The sequence below is a fragment of the Solanum stenotomum genome, chromosome 12 (assembly GCF_019186545.1).
Source record: "Solanum stenotomum isolate F172 chromosome 12, ASM1918654v1, whole genome shotgun sequence".
Lineage (NCBI taxonomy): Eukaryota > Viridiplantae > Streptophyta > Magnoliopsida > Solanales > Solanaceae > Solanum > Solanum stenotomum.
The window spans coordinates 38,807,185-38,824,105 of record NC_064293.1 but is presented as its reverse complement, the minus strand read 5'-3'; the positions used below and the strand labels follow the sequence as shown (position 1 = coordinate 38,824,105).

Sequence of the window (16,921 nt, the reverse complement as noted above, 5' to 3'; positions counted from 1 at the left end):
ACATATGCTCAATGTAGAAGTCAACTTTTAATGGTGTCTCTGCTTCCTACTCTAAATAAGGCCTACTCACTGGTAATTAGTCAGGAAAGTCAGAGATTCATAGCTAGTTTATCACCAGTAAGTCAGGTAGCTGATTCTATTGAAGGAGCAGGTTTCTTCAGTCATAAAGTAGGAACTAGAGTAAATAATGATAGGAATATCTACAGCGGAGGTACCATGAATTCAAGGAGAAACTTTTCAGGAGGAGGCTCCAGTTCTGGAGGAAACTACTCAAGCAGGATGCCTCCTGCAAGTGGAGTTAGACCACCAAAGAAAAGCTCAATCATATGTGAGTATTGTAACTATAATGGTCACACCAAAGAGAAGTGTTACAAACTGATTAGGTATCCACCTGAGTGGCCCTCATCTAAGAAGAAAGAAGTGTTTGCTAATCAAGTAGGAAGCTATGGTCATTCTGAATCCGGAGTGAATTGTTCTAGTGATTCTGAGACAACAGCTCAATGCAATCTAGGAACTACTCAAACCAGTGCAAGTTCACATGGTTCCCTTCCTCCATATTTCACTCAAGAGCAATACTCTCAGATTATTCAGATGATTAGCAAAGGTAATGAGGAGACAGTTCCCACTCAGACTGCAAATGCAGGTATACAGACTGTTTCCCTTTCTAATAATGTAGATACTAGTTGGATAGTGGATACATGTGCATCCAATCATATGACCTCAAATTATCATCTGCTATCTCATTATACTGAGGTTTCAAATCCTGAGAAGAGCAAGGTTTATCTACCTACAGGAGGGACAGTACAAGTATCTCATACTGGAAGCTCCTATGTTTTAAATGATATGGTCACTAATGTTTTATTCCTACCAGATTTCCAGTTTAACTTGCTATCCGTTTCCAAGTTGACTAAGGAATTACAATGCTCTGTGGCATTCTTTCCTAACTTTTGCTTGTTTCAGGATCTCTCCACTGGCATGGTGAAGGGGATTGGTAGAGAGAGTCAGGGGTTGTATGTGTTGAAGGACAACACTGTCACTCATTCTCAACAGTGTTCTTCTTATAGCTGTGCAAGTTCTATTAACCAAAGGTCTGATTTTGTATGCGCTGTCTGTCCTTTAGCTAAACACACAAAATTACCTTTTCAGATTAGTAGGTCTAGTTCTAAGTCTTCATTCGATATGTTGCATTGTGATATATGGGGTCCTTATAGAGTTCCCTCTCATAACAATAAAAGATACTTTCTCACTATTGTTGATGATTACTCTAGATACACATGGTTGTTTCTGCTGTAATTCAAGTATGAAGCTATTGTTGTTCTACGAGATTTTCTTACAGGAGTAATGAATCTGTTTTCTACCACTGTTAAGGTGCTACGAACTGATAATGGTTGTGAATTTTTTAGCACTGAATTTCAACTTCTTATGTCTACTCTTGGCATTTTTGCATCAGAGTTCCTGTGTCTACACCCCACAACAAAATGGGGTGATAGAAAGAAAACACAGAACTATACTAAATGTAGCCAGGTCTCTTAGGTTTCAAGCTGGAGTACCCTTGAAGTTCTGGGGGGAATGTGTCACTACTGCTGTGTACATCATTAATAGAGTGCCCTCGAAATTGTTACATTTCAAGTCCTCTTTTGAACTTCTCTACAAACATCCTCCTTCCCTATCCCATTTAAGGGTGTTTGGGTGTTTGAGTTATGCCTCCACCACATCCATTTCAGACAAATTTGCAAATTTGCTGCTAGAGCAATTCCTGGTGTCTTCATGGGATACTCCTCCACAAAGAAAGGTTACTCCATCTATGATCTTCAGTCCCAATCCTTTTTTGTCAGTAGAAATATAGTGTTTCATGAGTCCATATTTCCTTTCCTTCATACCAAGTCTCTTGGTTCTCTTATGTTTCCTGTTCTGCAATTCTCTAATTTGGAAGTTCCTTTTAGTAGTCCTTCTCCAAGCCCACCACCTCCTCAGCCTATTCCTCAGCCTATTTCTCAGCTTCCACCACAAATTTCCTCACCAGTTGAACCAAGAAAATCTACCAGAATCAGACATCCTCCCAGCTGGATGACTGATTTTGTTACTCCCTCCTCTCACACTTGTATCTATCCCATGTCCTCTTATGATTCTTATTCTCATCTTTCACAATCGTATAAACATGTCCTCCATGCCTACTCCTCTATCTCTGAACCTTCCTCTTTCCAGCAAGCTTCCTCAGATCCATCTTGGGTACAGGCTATGCAACTTGAAATAGATGCTTTAGAACTCAATCACACCTGGTCTGTTGTAAAACTTCCTCCTGGTAAGGTTCCTATTGGCTGTAAGTGGGTGTACAAAGTGAAATATAAATCTTCTGGTGAGGTGGAAAGGTACAAGGCTCGTTTAGTAGCAAAGGGTTATAGCTAACAGGCTGGTATAGATTACTCTGAGACTTTTTCTCCTGTTGCTAGAATGGTCACTGTCAGGTCTTTAATAGCACTTGCAGCTTCCAAACAGTGGTGTATTTTTCAGATAGATGTCCATAATGCTTTTTTAAATCGTGATTTGGTGGAAGAGGTGTATATGCATATTCCTGAAGGGTTTGCCAGACAGGGGGAGTCTAAGATAGTCTGCAAACTTCATAAGTCATTGTATGGACTTAAACAAGCTCCAAGACAGTGGAATAAGAAACTGATTTATGCTCTTATTCAGATGGGATTCACTCAAAGTCATTATGATTACTCGCTGTTTACCAAGAAGTCAGGAGAAGAGTTGGTGATAATTCTAGTGTATGTAGATGACTTACTAGTTACTGGAAATAATTTGGTCTTGATCAAAAAGCAAGGGAAGATTTGAAGCTCAAATTCAAGATGAAAGATCTTGGAGAACTTAAGTTCTTCTTGGGGATTGAAGTAGCTAGATCACAAGAGGGAATCATGATATGCCAAAGAAAATATGCATTAGAGTTAGTTTCAGAAACTGGTCTGAGTGGATCAAAGCTAGTCAATGCACCACTTGAAGTTAATCAGAAATTGACTTCTGTGGAATATGACAAAAATATATCTACCAAGACAGAACACAGTGATGAAACTTTGAAAGATCCTACAGCTTATCAAAGGCTGATTGGGAAACTTTTGTACCTAACAATGACCAGGTTGGACATAGCTTTTGCAGTTCAAGTCCTTAGCTAATACATGCATTGTCCAAAAAGATCTCATATGGAAGCTGCACTGAGAGTTGTAAGATATATCAAGGGCTCACCAGGAATGGGCTTACTGATGCCATCTCAAGCTACTAGTCAACTATTTCCCTATTGTGATTCAGACTGGGGTGCTTGTCTGGAAACAAGAAAATCTGTTACTGGGCATTTGGTGAAGTTTGGTAGAGCTGTAATCTCCTGGAAGTCCAAGAAACAGGAGACTGTGTCAAGAAGTTCAGCTGAAGCTGAGTTTAAAAGCATGGCTGCATGTACTGCAGAACTCACTTGGCTGATAGGGTTGTTCAGAGAATTGGGAGTGCATATTAAACAACCTATAGACCTAATGTGTGATAGTAAAGTTGCAATTCAAATAGCAGCAAATCCTATATTCCATGAAAGAACTAAACATATTGACATTGATTGTCAATTTGTAAGAGAAAGAATCACTCAAGGCATGATTAGAACTGATCATGTATCAACAGAAGAGCAACTGGCAGGCATACTTACAAAAGGCTTGGGAAGATCTCAACATGAATATTAGTAAGTAAAATTGGACTTAAGAACCTGTTTCAACCATCAACTCGAGAGAGGGTGTTAAACCAAGAGGCAAGTTGATGTAACCAAAGATGAGTTAGTAGTAACTCAAGCTGTTAAGAAGTGGTTAGAAGTTAGTTAGCTAGTTAGTTAGAGTGACAACTAAGAGGTTTACTAATTGAAGCTTAATTCAGATTGTATAAATACTATTGATGTGTAACTGATTCATTAAGTTGAAATTTATGTGAATTGAGATTCTCTTTCAGATTCTTCTTTCAGCTTCTTCTTTTTTCCTTTGCTTTGCCTCTAGAACATTCACAGCCATGAATGTTAACAGATCCTAACTCAGGAATCCATACCCGATCCCCCACCATGACCTCGACCTGAGACCATAGATCCAAGATTCGGAACCCAAGCCCTAACTCATAAAAAAAATAATCCAAATGAAAGTAAATCTTACAATATGGGCTAGAATTAGGTTAGTATTGAGCTAAATTGAAAATCACTTTAAAAATAAGCTAAAATCAATTCTTGGGCTATATTTAACACCCTTCAACAAAAAATGTGGGCCTGGGCCTCTAGCAAAATGAACAGAAACCGGCCCGTTTTTAAGAAACCCATTCATTACATAAACTCGCGTTTTAAAAACGCATAAAATCGCGGCGGCAGTGGTGTTCCGTACATAATCTTGGTCTGCAATAATGGGAGAGGCTCTGAAGGACAATATCATGGGCTCAGTAAGATCGGTAGTTTTCAAAGAATCCGAAAATCTAGAAGGCTCTTGCACAAAAATCGAGGGCTACGACTTCAATAAAGGCGTCAACTATGCTGAGCTTATCAAGTCCATGGTTTCCACTGGTTTCCAAGCTTCTAATCTTGGTGACGCCATTGAAATTGTTAATCAAATGGTCAGATTTCACTTCTTTCTTTAACTTACCCTAAAAAAGTTTGTTGCTTTATGCAAATTCTCATATTTCAGTATCAAGATTTTTTTCCAGTTAACTTAGATCCGATGATATTGAATTTTTTCATCCATTCGCATATTTTTTGGGCTTAGGAATAAAGTTAATTGCTTTACACTAACAATATTTGGGTTTCAACTACTCTCCCCTTCCCATTTTATATGACTGGAAACAGAGTTTAAGATGTTAGCTTGACATATATATTAGTATGTCATTAGTCATAGTGGAAAAAAGGTCTTGGTAGAAAAATTAGTTCGCTAGAGAAAATATCACATTGAAGTTTTAATATGTTGTAAATAATTTGGATTCTAAAAGATCATGAAAGTTGTATAGATATGAAATAATATCAGTCATGTTTTTTTTTTTTTGATGAAGTAAATGTTCCATTGAAGGCATCAAGAAGATGCAAATTAGTTACAAAAGTAGAGGCAAAAACAGTTGGTCTGCTGGCTCAAGTACAATTATGCTAAAACTAAGGAGCCAACAAAATTTGAAAAACTATCCAGGGAATCTACATAGGACAAATTAACCCAACTGTACAGACACATAAGGCATTCCGCTTTGAGAGAATGTAAAGGAGTTGATAAATATCAGTCATGTTTTGGAAGTCATAAAATATAGTAAGTAGCAGTGGGAGGAAGAAAGTTAAAAATTTAGAGTTGGTAGAATAGTTTTGTAGGCAAAATATGTTAAAAGAATTATTCCTAAAATAGAAAGAATGCTAATTAAGTTGGAATTGGGTGGGTATAGATAGTATGATTCATGGTTCTTGTATGCATATTGGAAGTATGTAAGACTTATTTCAATTCAATTAGTATCTGAATTTACTTCGGAAGATTCTGTCCACCCTCACACGTCAAACCTCACCATTCTTTTTACAGTTGATGATGTGCCTCTTAAAAATGGTTTGATTTTTTATTAACAGGTTACCTTCTTTCATACACTTGAAGTTTTTGAACTAGTTTTAAAGTTCTTAAATTGATTCTAGAAGTTTGAAATTTGTGTTTTTGTTTGGGGGTGTGATGGGTTTGAAGCTAGATTGGAGGCTTTCACATGAGCTGCCCACGGAGGATTGCAGCGAAGAAGAAAGAGATGTTGCATACAGAGAGTCGGTAACCTGCAAAATCTTTTTGGGGTTCACTTCAAACCTTGTTTCTTCTGGTGTTAGAGACACTGTCCGCTACCTTGTTCAGCACCGAATGGTGAGTAGCATTTAAGTAACAGTCCCAGTCGTTTCTGTTCTACTAACTTTTAAGTCTGACTGTGTTGTACCATTAAGTTTGTGACCCTGTGGGCTACTTTTATATGAGATAATCTTAATATATATTCTCAATTTTTTTTATGTCCTCTCCCTTCTACACTCTAAAGCTATAGTTACCACACTAATACTATGACATCCTCTTATTCAACCTCAATACTCTTTCATATGATTTATTATGTCAAGCACTGAATCACTGTTATGTTTGGTTTGTATTAATTGAAGATCAAGGCTTTTGACATTATTTATCATGTTCCACTCTTTCCTTGTCTCTCTAATTTATTGGTTAAGCAAACTAGAATTCCTCATCCTTCTCTCTGCCACACAAGTACTAAATGTTATGGTAGAAAATTACTATCTCCGTATCTTAGGTTTTAGCTGTCATGGTTAGCATTGGTCTAATGAAATTGTTGTTACCATAGGGAAGAATTTTATATTATTTATTGCGTCTTGGACCTTAGCAAATTGTCTTCCCTCCCTGCAGGTTGATGTTGTGGTTACTACAGCTGGTGGTATTGAAGAGGATCTCATAAAGTGCCTCGCACCAACCTACAAGGGGGACTTCTCTTTACCTGGAGCTGCTCTACGATCGAAAGGATTGAACCGTATTGGTAACTTATTGGTTCCTAATGACAACTACTGCAAATTTGAGAATTGGATCATCCCAATTTTTGATCAAATGTATGAGGAGCAGATTAATGAGGTATCTACTCTTGTCTAGTTCGGTGTTAGATCCTCCCATGACTTGTTTAATATTAGCTGAAGCTTTAATATTCATTCTGTATTTGGGAATTACTTTCAAATACAAATGGATTTTTTACTTGGGTCATTGTGTTCGTGCTATTCTTTCAAATATGATAATACTTATCTTAGCTTTGGCTTGTGATGATTTGACCGTTTTATCTTCTTTTTGTACTACAGAAGGTTCTATGGACACCATCTAAAGTCATTGCTCGCCTGGGTAAAGAAATTGATGATGAAACCTCATACTTGTATTGGGCTTACAAGGTACATTTCTAATCACTTTCCTTTCATTACATATTTGATGAAATTGTATTACTCAAGTTAGAACACCAAAGCTGGTCCCACATATATAATAGTTACCTCTCCCCCTTTTCATTTTGTAAGGTGCATTTCTAATCACTTCCGTTCCATTCCATATTTGATGAAATTATATTGGTGAAGTTAGAATGCCAAATGATCTAGTCCCACATATATAATTAATTATTAATTATGACTTCCCCATTCCATTTTACTGGCATAGTTTGACCGGACACGAAGTTTATGAATGTAAAGAATACTTTTGAATCTTGCGTCATAAACTAAAGTTTGTATATCATGCCAAAAATATCGGTTGAATCTTGTGGTCTACTGGTCTTAAACATGTCATGTCATTTATGTAAGGGAGTGTTATTAAGGGTATGTTGAAGTTAAAAACTTACTAAATATAGAAAGAGACATTCTTTTCAGACAAACTAAAACGAGAAGTAAGGCACATAAATTGAAATGGTGGGAATCATATTGGGATATTATTTTGATAAATGAGAAAGTAAGAGATATTACCTGAGAGAAAATGGATTGCATGCATCATGGTAGCAAATTCATCGTTATTGAGATCAGCAAGTGAAATCAAGAGGAAAGGATAAAAGGAGAAGAAACCTTTTTCTTCTTTTTTTGGAACGATGAAGATTCATCTAGCGGACCCCATCCCGTTTGTGACTGAGGCATAGCTGTTTTTTCCCAATTTTTTTTTCGTTTAGACGCCAAAAAAACCCTTGAACTGTTTCCTTTGAATTCAAGAAAGAAAAAGAAACACAACATTGTATAGGAGGGAAAAAAGAAAGTTTAAAAGAGGATACAACTTCAGAATTGTGGCAGATTTTTGCAATACGTAATTGGAGGATATCTTTTGTGCAGAAAACATCATTAACAGTTTTTACTCTTATCAAATCCTTTCTGCTTGCCAAATGCACAAAAATTCAGGAAAGTAGCTTCTATCATTATTCCCAGGTTTTCCTTGCAATTAAATAGTACCTTTGTCAATTCAAGGTACTAACCTTTGTTATAGTTTTCGTCTTTCAGGTGGGAATAATAGGGATTGGGTTGGGGATATCTTCCGAAACACCTAGCTGTTGTTTTCTGGAAAATATCGACTTTTACCCAGGAAACTTTTACATTAGTGCAGTAGGGAAGAACAGAATAGGAGAGGTCTCTTTCCAAAGGGGGGTATGAATTGAAACAAAACCTTATTTTTTGGAAGGAAAATTAGTGATCCTAGTTAATCTCAGTTTTTTTTTTTTGGCTTTTGGACTCGGCTGACGTTGCTGTAAATTGTTCAACAATCTATCTTTGTGCTGTTTTGACAAACTGAAAATCCTTTTACCTTCTCAAAAATAAAAAGGTTGTAAAAATACCTGTTTTATCTCTAGATATTCCAAGTGAAGTTTTTTCACAAGCAGAAGACTGCCTGCTGAAATATTGTGACTTAATTTCTAATAGAATAAATCTCATTTTCATTCTCAGAACCGGATTCCTGTCTTCTGTCCTGGCTTGACGGATGGATCACTTGGTGACATGCTATACTTCCATTCTTTCAAAAAGGGAGATCCAGATAATCCAGATCTTAATCCTGGTCTAGTCATAGACGTTGTTGGAGGTACAAGTATTTTATCAAGTGATTATTTTCTCTTATCAAGAATTTGTTTGATGAAAGAGCTAACATAATTAAGTTCTATAACCAGATATTAGGGCCATGAATGGTGAAGCTGTCCATGCTGGTTTGAGGAAGACAGGAATGATTATACTGGGTGGAGGGCTGCCTAAGCACCATATTTGCAATGCCAATATGATGCGCAATGGTGCAGATTTTGCCGTCTTCATTAACACTGCACAAGAGTTTGATGGTAGTGACTCTGGTGCCCGTCCTGATGAAGCTGTATCATGGGGAAAGATACGTGGCGGTGCCAAGACTGTGAAGGTTAACAACTTACCTCTACTACATTTTGTGCAAGCATCTCCTTTGTTGTTATCATGAAGATTAAATGGAGGGGAAAAGGTCTATCTGGCAGGTTTGTGATGGGAAGAAAGATTTGTCATGAGATTAAGAGGAGGTGATGTTTCATTATTTAAAAATCTCAAAGAGTTAATATCACAAAGTTTAGCTCGAGGAGGGAAGTCCAAATGTGTCAAAAGCTTATGAGAGAGTATGCACTTTGCTCAACCTTACGAATAGTTTATTTAGTTAAATTTTTTTATGTTTTCCTATCTGGGTTAAAATTAGGGCAACAGAAATCGTTTCTAGAACAAGGTTGGTTCTTTTACTGTCCCTGCAATCCCTGCTATATATTTATCAGACTATAGGCTTCAAGGATGTGAGATTCTAATTTGTTGTACTGTTTTTGATTTGTTGAATGCAGGTGCATTGTGATGCAACAATTGCATTTCCTATATTAGTAGCTGAGACATTTGCAGCTAAGAGTAAGGAATTCTCCCAGATAAGGTGCCAAGTTGAACATTGAGGAAGCTGTCCTTCCAACGACACATATGAATTGCTAAGTACTTTTGAAGCCAACTTGCTAGTGTGCAGCACCATTTATTCTGGAAAACTGACTAGAGAGGAGGGTATATTCATGTACCCCGAGTTAGATGACATCCTGTATGGTTCAAATTAATTATTTTTCTCCCCTTCACACCATGTTATTTAGTTCTCTTCCTCTTCTAAAGTGAAGAGCTTAGATGTTCATAGGTTTTGAATCATGTTGTATCATATTTTGAGTTTTGGAGGTTGGTGATAACTGACAAGTCCTCTTACCATATAGATGATGGATCCTTGTACTATGAGATTTAGGGTGTGTTTGGTACGAAGGAAAATGGCTTTTGGAAAACAAGTGGATTTTAAATTTATTTTTGGCTGGTTAATGAAAAATATTTTTTTATTTTTGGCTTGAGATTAGAAAATATTTTTTAGGAAAATAATTTTGATTCGAAAATCAACCCCGATAATTGATCTAATATCTGATCTTGACACCTAAACTAGGACAAAACCCTAACGATCGTACCAAAAGTCAACTTCCAGATCTGACTAAGGAATTGGTCAGACCTTCGACCATGAAATATTTTTCAAAAGTAATTTTTTTTATAAAAAAAAATTAATCCGGGGGGATGGGAGGAGGTTGGGGGGATGGCAGGGGTAGGGTGTAGGGATGGTGTAAAAATTGAAATATTATTCAAAAAAAAAAATTGACGGGAGGGAGGCGGGGGTGGAGGTGGCATAAAAAATAAAAATTTTAAAATTTGAAATATTTTTTTAAAAAAATTGATGAGGTGGCCTGGTTGGGTGTGGCGCGTGGGGGTGGATGTGGGGGCCTGGGAGTGGCGTAAAAAATAAAAAAAAATTATATTTTAAATGAAAATTGATGAGGGGGAGGGGGTAAAATAATGAAATTTTAATTCCAATATAAAATTATACATAAAATTTTTCATAATCAATTTACCAACAGACATCCAAAAAGAAAATGACAAAAAAATGGCGTGGTTGCAAAATCACAAAAAAAGAAAAAGGAAAAGGGAACGTTATTCTTGTGTTGGTTGGACAATGTACATTATTATTAGGAAAAAATATCCATCTACATACCTTTATTTACCATAATTTCTGTTATTTCTTACCATTTCAAAATATTACCAAAATCCCTTATTTTACTCCCCAATCCTAATCTTCTGATACCTAACTTCATACTCCCAAAATTAACGTTTTCCTTCCTTAATTCACTTCATTAATCTCTCCCTAACTTCACTCTCACAATCTTATCAATTAATTCCTTCCTAACAATTTGAAATTCAAAATCGCTCTCTCTCCACTCAAATCAATTTCAATTTCTTGAATAGGTAATTTTTGTCTTTCTTGATTTTCGCTGTTCATCCTTGTTTTTGTTTTTTTTCAACATCAATTTACTAATGTTAATTCAAGTCTTAGTGGGCACATGGTGGGGTTGGAAAATCACCAAAAGAATTAAGAAACGTGTTTTTATGTTGATTGGTGACCAACAGTCCAAGTGTCCAACTGAAATCTAGGAATTGATTAGTCGGATAAAAGAAACGATATATTAGTATATTTAATTTAATAGTGTAAAGAGTAAATTACATTTTATTCCTATTCTTTTTCTAATTACAATAATCCTTTAAAATTTTATACCTTCCGGATACATTAATTCACCATCCGAATACATTAATTCTAATACAAAAAGAATCTTTATATTGCTCTAAAAAGGGAATAAAATATGAAAATTAATTAAATCCCATAAATTATGCTTACGTTTCTTTTTTACTCTCAATCATACAGAGGCAAATCCTATTAGAATGAAGAAATTCAAAATTTCAAATTGCTCCCCCCATCAACGAAGAAACCTTTCAATTTGATTAAAAAATTTGTCGAAATTTTGGGTAAGCGAGGTGAGTTATGAAGGATACAAAAGTGATGGAATTGCTGTTGGTCAAACGATTTCCTTTTGAATCTTCAAGTTCATCGAAGATCCTTTCAATTTTGATTCAAGATTGTCAAAAAATTTGAGATTCAAGATTCTTTCTTCTCCCAGTTCATCGAAGATCCTTTCAATTTTGATTCAAAATTGTTGAAAATTTTGAGACTCAAAATTCTTCTCCTAGTTTATTGAAGATCCTTTCAATTTTGATTCAAAATTGTCAAAAAATTTGAAAAGATACATCATGAATATCTTTCCTACTTAGCATTTTACTATTTATGTATCTTGTTTAAATTGATAAATATTGTATTTATACTAGATACAATAAATAAATAATTGTTGTCCATAAGATGTTTGATTTGAGATTGATACATTACCGTGTGGGAATTGCTATGCAATTGATACATTTAGTATAAATTCAAATTTACGTATCATATCTAAAAAATTAGTGCATGATACATTACTATTTATGTATCTTGTTTAAATTGATGAGTATTTTATTTACACTAGATACATTAAATAAGTAATTGTTGCCCATAAGATGTTAGATTTGAGATCGATACATTAACGTGTGGTAGTTGCTATGTAATTGATACATTTAGTATAATATTAAATTTGGGTATCATATCTAAAAAATTAGTACATGATACATTACTATTTATGTATCTCGTTTAAATTGATAAGTATTGTATTGTTACGGGATACATTAAACATGTAATTGTTGCCCACGAGTTATTTGGTTTGAGATCGATACATTTAGTATAAATTAGTATTTATGTATCATGCCCGTATAATTTGACGTAGCTATGTATCATATACAAAAAAAAATTATGAATATGATAAACAATGATTTAGTTAAAAAATTGTACTGCACATACATAACAAACATATGATACATACCTATTTATATAAGTGACACTTTTTATGATTCGTTTTTGCCCTAATTTTCTCCATATTTGTTCTTTCATGTCCATGTATGGGTAGTTTATTTTGTGTATGAAAAATTACCCCAATATTCACATGATTTTCCTGTAAAAAAAAAAGAATTGGAAAGAAAAATAATAAAGAACTCATTAACTGGAGTGAGAAAATATTTAAAATTCATAATAAAGGAGTGATGAAGGTAACTGGTGATATAGTGGAGTGATTATAGACATGAAAAATGGGGTAATTGATAAGGATCCAATAAGTCCAACGTTGATTTCTTCAGATGTGCCAATTGGGCAAATACGTCCATAGTGACTAGGATGGATATCTCGTATCCGAAAACTGGCAGTGTGGCCTGTCAGTCCTCTAGGGCCTAAATAACTTAATTTTCTCCCATGAACTATTTGGGTCAATGGATTAGTTCGATCCAAAACTTGAGATAATGGGTGTAAACCGAAAAAGGATTCATAAGTAGTTGTTAATGGAGGTGAGGTTACCAAATTCTGAGGTGTCGGTATCAATTTATGCCGAATTGCTCCACATATAGTCCCCCGAACCACATTTTCTAAACGAACCAGAGCCAATCCGAATTGATCTTGTAAAAGATCTACTACAGAACGAATACGTTTATTTTTCAAATGATTCATATCGTCAAGTGCACCCATTCCAAATTTAAGTCCAATCAAATGATCGGCAGCTGCCAATATATCTCGTGGTAACAAAAATGCTACATGAAGAACATAAGCCAGATGACGGAATGGGAAGACCCAGGATGTAGAAGATCATAACATGAGTGATTCGGCAGATTTGGATTCATATATATATCCACCCATGTGGTACTTCATTCTACGATATATATAAGATCCATATGTATAGATATCATCATCTACATCCAGAAAGCCGTATGCTTTGGAAGAAGCTTGTACAGTTTGGGAAGGGGTTTTGATTGATCAAAAGAAGAATCTACAAATAGTGGAGTTGGAAGATTGAAAGTTATGTATCTGGAAAGGAAAGAATTTGAGAAAAAAGAGGGATTTTTGTAATTTTTAAAAATGGTAGGGAATAATAGAAAATAGTGTAAGAAAATATGTGTAGTTAAGTAATTTTTCCTAAATATTAATTACTTATTTTAAATCACATTTTTTTAAAAAAAAACACTTTCTTTTTTAAATTGCAGATCAATTAAAATTAAATCATATAAATTAAAATATATATATAGAGAGAGAGAGCGCAACATTCAATTGTCATGAAATTATAACTAGGGTTGTTCATGGTTATGGTTAAAAAATCAAACCAAATCATAATCTGAACTAAACCGATTAAAAAAATCGATGTTTGATTTGGTTAAACAAACCGCAAAAATAACCGAACCGAGAAATTAAATATTTAAATTTTACAATTATTTATGTATTATTTATTAATTTTTGATTAACTTAAGTCTTTAACTTTACCATTTTCTCAAGCTCAATACTTAAATTTTAGCCCAACTATTACAACTCCAAGTCCAAGTCCATAAAAATCCATTACTTTAGTCTTTACCTATCCTACATCATATATGAGATAGTCACACTTTCTCTTAATTGAATCACTTTGTTCATGTAATAATAACTCTTGTATTACTTAATTGCTTAATTTAATCCACATTAGCTTTTCTGTGGATTGTTCATGTACGTATGTCCTTAAAAAAATTATTACTTTCAAATCGAAAAAACCAGAAAAATCGACAATAATCAAACTGACGATTATTTTTTTCATGTGGTTTGGTTAGATTTTAGAAACTTAAAAATCGAATAAATTGGTTTGATTTTAATTTTAACCAATAATTGATCAAAACCAAACCACCAATACCCCTTATGATAACTAATACTAATGAATGAATGGGTCGAGCTCTTCCTTAATGGAAAGGATTGCACAAGGAAGTCCTAGAATGAGAGGCTATAATGTTGACCACTACTTAATGCTATGTGCCCTCGACTACATTTAAAATACTGATTGCCTATGTATGATATGTACAAAAAATTACTCGGTAAGTACTCCCTCAGTTTACTTTTACTTGTCACAGTTTGACTTTGACACATCTATTAAGAAAATAATTATTGATATATGTATTTTACCAAACCATCCCCTATTAAATGATGATTTGGAAATAAGTATATAATGTTAATGTAAAAACATGGGGAAAAAATCTTTTATTGACATGTCAAAAGTGAAAAATAAAAATGAAAATTTATTTTACAAATAAGTGACAAGTAAAAATGAACGGAGGGAGCATATGTAGGTTCTCATAAATTAAAGTACTTTTTTATTTATTACAAAAATGATAGTTTTTTTTTTTTTACATTTTAGGATATTCTAAAATTACATGAGGTTAATGAAGCACCTCATTTATACTTATATCCTAATTAATAGCATATATCATTTCTCTTTTATCGCCATTTATACTTGTTAAAAATTAGTTTACGAACTGATGATGCATTATTTAACTTTGATAATTCACTTCTTTTCAGCACTTAGCATCTCCATCATTTTACAGAGAACGTACATTTTATATATATATATATACTAGATAGTCATATGCCCGTGCTTAGCACGGGCCCAACACAGCACTGCAACTTACACTTACACAATTATGGTAATAGCTGCGAAGTATTTAGTTAGAAAAATTATATTATCATAAATGGTAAATATTTTTTTAATATAACATATTTATGTTATTTACCAAAAGGAAATCAAACTAATTTAATCCAACAAGATCCAATTCAACTATAAAGATGAAAAGCATTTTGCACCTCAACTTGATTAAAGTCGCCCAAAAACACCATACATCAAGTGATTTTGCAGATTACCAGACAACCCACTAATTTTTTTCACTACAACTTGGGCAACTTTATTGCTGATACGACAAATATATTAATGCATACACATTTCTATATAATAGAAAAGCAAAAAAAATAGATGTTTAAGTTCACATATACTTTGGATCTAAACTATACATTTTATTTATATTAAGCAATATATGTGAAACTTGAATTTAAGCTACCGCTTCATAGCAAGTTATTGAAGCTTCTCATGTCCTGAGAGCCTAATTCCATCTTGGTAACTCTTTTACGTGGTTCAGCTTTCAGACAACTTCCGTTTCTCCACATTAAAGAATGACAGAGGCCTCCTTTTGAGAGCTGAAAAAAATTCGAAACTTTTCGTCTAAATATATCACAACCTCTTGAACAAACAGGATACTAATAATGTAAAACACACATTAATCAAGATACAATTTTCAACAGGTAAAATCACAAATCATAGCTCTTTAACCACAATAACACGATATGTCGGTTTCTTTTGGTGTTGCAACTCTTGCAAACTATTTAGATTTAGACGGGGACCACAATGTGAATTTTAATCATTTTCTGATCTTTGAACGCATCAGAAAGTCCCAAGGCAAGCAATATGAGGAAAAAGGACATAATTTAGCTATCAGGATAGTGGCATTGAATATTTAGCTATACCACAAATTGCCAATATCAAGATTCAGTATCAAGATAACGTTTCTCAGGTGTTTGCAACTTATTAAGAGAATAATTCTAATGTATATGATATAATTTGAAAATTTTGGGTCTTGCCGTCACACGTACAATATAAGGATACACTATCAAGATAAATTTTCTTGGGTTTTTGCAACTTATTAAGAGTGCTTCGGTTGTTGAGCATGAGGTAAGAGTAAGATTGCAAACATACAACTAAAAGGGCAATAATAACCAGTCCAACTGCCATTCGATTAACACAATTTTTGTTACTTTTTCATTCTTCGAAACTCAATGTCATAATGTGAAAGATAAATCATGTAATTATCAAAGTAGAAGAATCGAACACCAAAACATAAGAAAAAAGGTAGTTGAAGCAAACCTTGAACGTGGTCAATGCATTAACGTGAAAAGATCCAATATCCAACTCATTAACCTACTAATTGAATCAAAACTTACTAATGGTCTTGGTTATCTAGCTCTCCATCAATTCCCTCTTACAGTACTCTTCTCTCCAGTGTCAAGATATGTTTTTTTGAGGTGACACGTACATTTTTTAGAATGATCGATGCATAATCACAACTCTCCCTTTGGCTTAATGCCAACCTAGAAATCCCGACTTTGCTGCCCTGGTACTTACCTTAATGGAGTTCTTATTGAGCTTCGAAGCTAATTGCAGTTCAAATACAAATGCAACTCCTAATTAATAATGTGCACAGAAGTTAGAAGAAGATAGCAATATCTAAGTAGAAAAGTTAATCCTTTCTACAACTTCATTTTATCATCATCAAATTTTGGCAATATGCAGAGGACCAACATATGTTCAATCACACATTTCAAATAGTAATTATGTCGCTTAGGTTAGTATTAGTTTATATGCAAGAGTTCAAAACCTATTCACAACTTTCATCGATGTTTCCCAACCAGCACAATCAAAGAATGTCATCCTTTAGCGGTTCCATTTACTTTTAATCTATTGGAATCTTAGTTTTTCTCCCTCTATCTTCATGGTTACGTTAATTTCTCTACCCCTTGGTGCAGGTCTATTTCTAGATCTGACCATATAT

The 16,921-nt window shown here is 34.3% G+C and overlaps 1 protein-coding gene across 4 annotated transcripts in view; it reads left to right on the top strand.

Moving 5' to 3' along the window:
• Window positions 1-4,331: 4,331 nt before the first annotated feature.
• LOC125848425 (deoxyhypusine synthase) overlaps window positions 4,332-16,921 on the top strand; it is a 45,667-nt gene continuing 33,077 nt past the window's right edge. For 2 of the 4 annotated variants that reach the window (XM_049528283.1, XM_049528282.1), the window contains exons 1-6: window positions 4,376-4,620; window positions 5,709-5,876; window positions 6,417-6,635; window positions 6,854-6,940; window positions 8,456-8,588; window positions 8,674-8,909. In XM_049528283.1, coding sequence (XP_049384240.1) covers window positions 4,414-4,620; window positions 5,709-5,876; window positions 6,417-6,635; window positions 6,854-6,940; window positions 8,456-8,588; window positions 8,674-8,909 — 1,050 coding nt within the window. In that variant the 5' untranslated portion in view covers window positions 4,376-4,413. Of the gene's footprint in view, window positions 4,621-5,708; window positions 5,877-6,416; window positions 6,636-6,853; window positions 6,941-8,455; window positions 8,589-8,673; window positions 8,910-9,348; window positions 9,836-16,921 lie in introns of those variants that run through there. The other 2 variants (XM_049528280.1, XM_049528287.1) reach the window with 2 other exon arrangements.